Source organism: Hylaeus anthracinus, unplaced genomic scaffold, assembly GCF_026225885.1.
Source record: "Hylaeus anthracinus isolate JK02 unplaced genomic scaffold, UHH_iyHylAnth1.0_haploid 12002, whole genome shotgun sequence".
NCBI lineage: Eukaryota > Metazoa > Arthropoda > Insecta > Hymenoptera > Colletidae > Hylaeus > Hylaeus anthracinus.
The window spans coordinates 15205969-15212011 of record NW_026534349.1 but is presented as its reverse complement, the minus strand read 5'-3'; the positions used below and the strand labels follow the sequence as shown (position 1 = coordinate 15212011).

Genomic DNA, 6043 nt, shown 5'->3' with positions numbered 1-6043 from the left:
ATTCTCAGTCATCGATCTTTCTGGACGCTTTTTCTACTTCGTAATATTCTCATTCGCTTTATAGTGGATGTCTCTAAATCTAGAGCCTCGTTTGAAACACGACATCTTAAGAAAACCGAAGCATCTAATGGTCGACGATGTCGAACCGACACCGTCCTCCATGGATTCTTGGACATTTGAGAAAACATCGCAAACTCTCCTTCAGAAATTACCCTGCTCCGAAAAATTCCTATTTCCATCGTCGAAAACTGGCTTAAATGTGTCGTTAAAAAGTCACAACCAAACAAAGCAAAAAAATGTCAAGGTTGGAAAATTTGTATAAGAGACAAATGGCGGGGCTTGTTTCAATTTCGGTATTAGTAGAAATACGTAGGTATTAGAAGATTTCTGCAGGTCTTGGCAGTAGTGGCGCCATCGGTGAGAAAACGTCGAAGTTTGCAGTGGAAGAAGTTCCTCTTTTTACTGCTAGATGACGCTACTAAGTATAATCCTGGTTTGCCATCTAATGGTGAGAAGGCCGAACTAATTTTCAGAATTTGGTCAGCGCCTCTATCGGAAAAACGGCCAAGTTTGTCGTAAAATAGTTCCTCTTTTTACTGATAGATGGCAGCACATTAGCAACAATTTACTAACATAACAAAATTCACATATTCAAGCTTATTACGTTAAATAATGAACTTGTAATTAGATTACAAGCAATTAAACACAAAAATTGAATTAGTGATACACCTATTGACCTCCATTCTCTTTGGAACGAAGTTTTATAAAGCTTACAAAAGTGTAGTACTCTTTGCTAAGAAAACATCTGAAGGACGATGTTCTCATCTATACTTTAACAGTTGCAAATTCAATTTATTGTAAACTATGCATAGCACCGAGTAAAACTATGTAAATCTTTACAAAAATAATTAGAATATATTATCATCTGATGTCGGTATCATATTTAATCCTACCATCTATCAGTAAAAAAGAGAAACGATTTTACGACAAACTTGGGCGTTTTCCCACTAGAGGCGCTGACAATAACAAAATGAATATTGAATATGTTTATAATAATGTATTAATATGATTATTATCTTCGCCATATGTTAATAAAAAAATAAGGACAAATGTAATATTCACCTACCATAAAAATTATGTCACATTCTTCAGATACAAGGGGTAAGTTTCGAGCCAGAACAGGGCCGGCGTGACCTTTTGCGGGGCCGGGTTCAACAATTTTGCGGGGTCTGAATTCACATTCAAATCCTAAACTTAAATTTTACAACAAGGAATTATTTATTTACAAATGCTATATATTTTTTATAAGACGAATATTAAATAATAATACTTTGATGATTTTTGTCACTCCTTTGAATTTAATCATCGCTACTAAAAAAATGTCTTGCATCTCAGCAAAAATTGATTCCATTTGTTAATGGTATCATCAGTCTGTAAAAAGTTAATCAAAATCGGTGCCCTTTAATTCAGTAACCTGGCTTGCGCCGACCCTGAGCCAGAATTAAACATAAGTTATGCTGGTTAAAAGACTGGTTTAAAAACGCAATTGTGTACGTAACGGTGGAATGAATTGTAGGCGTATTTATTAAAAGTTCCGTAATTATTTATTCCTTGTCTCTCTTATTTGTCAGTAAGATCACAAATTAAAATTAACATCACATGTAGGCGGTAAAGGGCTCAAAAAAAAAAGAAATTACAAACGTCTCGCAAGAATCGTTAAAAAATCTCGACGGAGGTAGCACGCGTACCCCTAACATTATTAAATCGTAGTTAACGCAATTATTCGTTTGGAGACAATTCAAGACCAGAAAATTAACGGAGTCGAAACGAGCCGAGGGACGAGTGCAAACTCGCCAACGGGATCGCTCTTCTCCAACAAGAGAAAAAGACAAATCGTGAAAATTGATCAAAGTATACTAAAAATTTACACCTAGTCGCAACTTGATTTCGTAACGCAAACGTTTGTTTCTTGTTCAACTTTCCGCCATGTTCAATCTACGCAAGCAATACCTAATGGTAATATCGTATATAAAAAAAAATTAAATAATTCTACGCGTTATGCATCTAATGTCTTTTTGTTATTTCTAACTTTTTTAACGAAGTACAAAATATACGTAACAGCATTTTATATATTCTGTTTTCTACATAATCGATATAATAACGACACGAACATCACACATACGCCATATTTGTTTCTTGTTCCTTTACTTATACGTTTGTTTGCAAAGTGGTCAGGAAGATCATTTCGTTCAACGACTTCGACCTAAGCGATCGTTGTACCGCATACAAGTTCCCGAAGTGTCCCTGCTATTTTAAAGAAGATATACGCATGCGCAGCTATTCATGAAAAACTTATCCTGAAAAATTTAGTATCTATCGCTGATCAGTCTTATAAATTCATACATATAAATTTCAGCGCGCGCACGCACGCGCGTTATGTGTATACGTTTACACGTCCTCCTGGAAGAACTGACGCAAATTTTCTTCGGACGAAATGATTTCAATGTTTGAACAAAATATAGTCTATCAAAGTCACCAACTACGATAATTAGCGAACAGCAAACGTAATCGTTTTGTCCTGGAAAATTGTCGCAAATGCAGGAGAAAGTTACGTACACGATTACTTAATATGTTGCACGGATTCAATTTACGTTATTCGTTAATCACGTTTGTTTTCATTAATATCACAACATCATTACCGATCGATACCTAAAGTAATCGTGACTTTTCGTCTGAAAAATCATGTATCGAGGAGTAGTCGAAACGAGAAAATTTCACGGAGCCGAATGTTAACGAACGATGGATAGATAGCCTCGAATAAAAAAGAAAAAAAGAACGACAACTCAGCACTGGCCAGAATTATACGAACGAATTCTACGAATTTGCATTTTAAACAGATGTTGAGATTAGGTATCCGATGGTGATTTTCAAACTAAAAATTATATCGTATCTAGATAGATACCTAAACTATTATGACTAATCGACAATGTCGTTAGGCGTTATCACGGAGAATTCGTGTACGAGTCGTATAACGAGTCGCTTCTTCGTCGAACGAAGATACACGCTTTTCTCCTATAACGAGAGAATGTATCTTTACGCGACCCTGGAAAATTGTTATCGATTTATTGTACTCGTTTTTTTACACATTCGACAACGACGACGACATCTTGTTAAATTTACGATTAAAGAAATATGCAAAGTCCAGGAATCGCGTACAGAAACTTTCGCTCTTAACAATAATGAAATTTGTGTTTTGTCTTACTATCACAATAGTCGAACGTATAGGCTTCGTTTCTTCGAACCGATCGCAATATTAGCGGCTATGAACACAGCCAAATCGCACGATCATCTTCGAGCCATTGCAGATTGGAAAAAACAAATCTGTTATCGAGTCTGCATTTTCATCGTGGGATGTACTTTCCACCTTTTTCGTATCATGGTCTAGAAATATAGTTCTTCCATACTTCTCTCTCCTTCTCCGATTCTCCTCCTTGTGTCCTTTCCATAATTCTTTGTAGCGAATAATTGCAAAATATGTCCACATCGAAAAACTCGATCTGTCATTTCGCGCGGAAAGTGAAGGCTCCGTAGATCACCTTGGCCCTATAAAATTATCGGTGGAGCTTGGAATAATCGCGTCTACCAAGAAAATCGAATGACAGAGAAACAAGTGAATCGTTCACTGTGCATGCTGGTAGGATCTGTACAATTTCTTTTTTTCCAAAGTAAAATCCCTACTGATCATGATGGTGCCCCCTCGCGTAAGGTTTCTGAAAAGAAAAAGAAGCAAACGATTAGAGACTCGTCTATAATATAGTTGTTCTCGTTTAGTTGTAGTTGTTTACCGTTCATTTCGGAGACTTACTTTAAAAATTGTGGTAACAAAATGTGCCAAGACGTGTGATCTTGTTTCAACGTCAAGTACAATTCGAAGGTGGACACCGTGTTAGGGTCGCATTGTATTTTCGACAATTTGCGACACACGCTGTCAGTTTCGAAACTGATGAACAAGGTGCAACCTCTGTAACAACCAAAACACGTACGAATTATATTTTGAATGTCGGATAATTAGAGTAAAACGTGTTTAACTATTTTGTAAAATTAAAACGAACTTACCTAAGACCGCAAGGTTCATTTTCAGCCATGGCAAGAACATTTTTGGCTATTCTAGGCAAAAGATCAGCAGGTAGTAAAACTTCCCCGCATGCCAATTGAGCGTGCTTAGCCCTTCTCAATTCGACTTCGAGACGCTTTGCCAAGGCCTGGCAAGCTCCGTCCACCAATTCATCTGTCACTGTTCCAGCTATAATTAAGCGATAATTAGTCGATTAGACGATTTTTTTATTTGATAAAAAAAGATCTAATAATAAATAAAATTAAAGGTCTAAATTATTACTCGAAAATCAGGAGATAAAATATCCAAATTATTTTGTAACTAGCTCCGATAAATTAAAAAAAAAAAAACCCTATGTATTAGTTTGTTATATTCGCTCGTAATAATTTACAATTACTATATCTTCAGTTCTTAGGGCAACATATACAATGTATATGTACATGTAATAGCTACACCGACACCACGACGATAGCGACGCCGACTATACCAGCAGCAATTGAACTGCTATTTGAGAACTAAGGCTTCTTCGCCACTATTTGAAAACCTACCGATATTCCAGCACCGGGATAATTTTTTTTTTGGTCTATTTTCTCAAGAAAATCATTTCACAAATATAAAAACGAATCGCCGCTCGAATTTCGAAGGCATCGAAATAAAGAAGAGCGAGAAAATAAACGAAACGGAACGTTATAAAAAACGAAAAAGGAATGCAAAGAACGTTTTCGAATAAACAGCGTAAAAATTACACGAGATTCGTGTCTTCTCGCTAAAAAATCAGCTGACTCGTAAAATCAGCTGAAACCGACGACTCTGCCGCTGGTTCGCGATATTCGACGATCGATTCTCCCTTGAACTGTGTAAGTACGCGGCGTAGAGAGAAAAAAAAAAGTGCCGGTAACGCCGTACGCGAAAAATTGAACAAAGACTAGCGACGAAATGAAAAAAAACCTTGCCTCTGGTATTGCTGAAATTCACGTTTACAGGACACGGCAAAACCTCCATGTTCCACGGATATAATAGAATAATTGTTCTTTCGTCGTCACGAGCGCCGTTTAATGCTTTTTTATTAACGATAATATCGATTCGTCGATAGAGCTTGTAAATTCAACAATATCACTTCTTTAGAATGCCAAAATTTAAATGGTTTTTCTTCCTAAACTTTCACTCGAACTAACGCTACGGCATTAACACTCCCCCGCGTACGATATCCGAACAACTGATTCGCCGGCATCGATGACGCGACTTTTATACCGACCATCCCCACTCCTCCGATTTTTCCCCTCCATCGCCCTCCGCAAGCCGCCTAGCAACACAGGGCTACGTGATGTTTCTCACTGCGTCCACTTCGGGTGTTTCCGTTCCTTGTCGTTCGGTTATCTTCGGTTCTTAATACCGTTTTCCTTCGCCATCGGGTCTACCGAACGATCAACGAAACGACCAAGACCAGCTTCTATCTCGACTTAATCGTGGCCTACCGGTCTTCGGAAACTTTATTTGCCCTTTCTAGAACGTTTTCCTTCGTCGTGCTTTTCCACCGTTATTTTCATTCTTTCCACGTGCAATTGTAATTAGCTCATCCGATGATCGCGAACCGTTTATTTCCATTATAATTCGAAGGTTTCGAATTCAACGATATACATGTGTACATACATACTATTTCTTACATCATAATCATCTTTCCTCGCGTTAGGCCAATTTAATCGACTCTCAGCCGTGATACCTAACGTTTCGTGGATTCGTTCTCTTTCATTTTTGCTTGGAGAAAATCGATTATTGCTTCGTAGAATAACCACTGCAACTTTGGTGGAAATACTTATTCGACAACGTATAGTTTCTTTGTCTCTTACCCTTACTCTTACTCTCACTCTTCCCCTGCCGTCCCTTCTCGCCCCCTCTTCCTCACAAAGCCGCTCGCAGTGCTCACACCCT

General features: G+C 37.7%; 1 protein-coding gene across 1 annotated transcript; it reads right to left on the bottom strand.

The window, feature by feature from the left end:
* Positions 1 to 3365: 3365 nt before the first annotated feature.
* Positions 3366 to 5352, bottom strand: LOC128891902 (protein charybde-like). The gene is made up of 4 exons (XM_054151833.1): positions 5068 to 5352; positions 4117 to 4303; positions 3866 to 4021; positions 3366 to 3770 (listed from the first exon to the last, which is right to left on the bottom strand). Exons 1-4 carry the CDS (start codon positions 5114 to 5116, stop codon positions 3680 to 3682), a joined length of 483 nt encoding a protein of 160 aa, XP_054007808.1. The 5' UTR covers positions 5117 to 5352; the 3' UTR covers positions 3366 to 3679.
* Between the last annotated feature and the right edge of the window lie 691 nt (positions 5353 to 6043).

Coding starts and splice junctions, on each gene's coding strand:
- LOC128891902 (XM_054151833.1), bottom strand. CDS start 5,116: ATGGAGGTTTTGCCGTGTCCTGTAAACGTGAATTTCAGCAATACCAGA. Junction 4,022..4,116: donor AATGAACCTTGCGGTCTTAG/GTAAGTTCGTTT, acceptor TGGTTGTTACAG/AGGTTGCACCTTGTTCATCA. Junction 3,771..3,865: donor TTGTTACCACAATTTTTAAA/GTAAGTCTCCGA, acceptor TTTTCTTTTCAG/AAACCTTACGCGAGGGGGCA.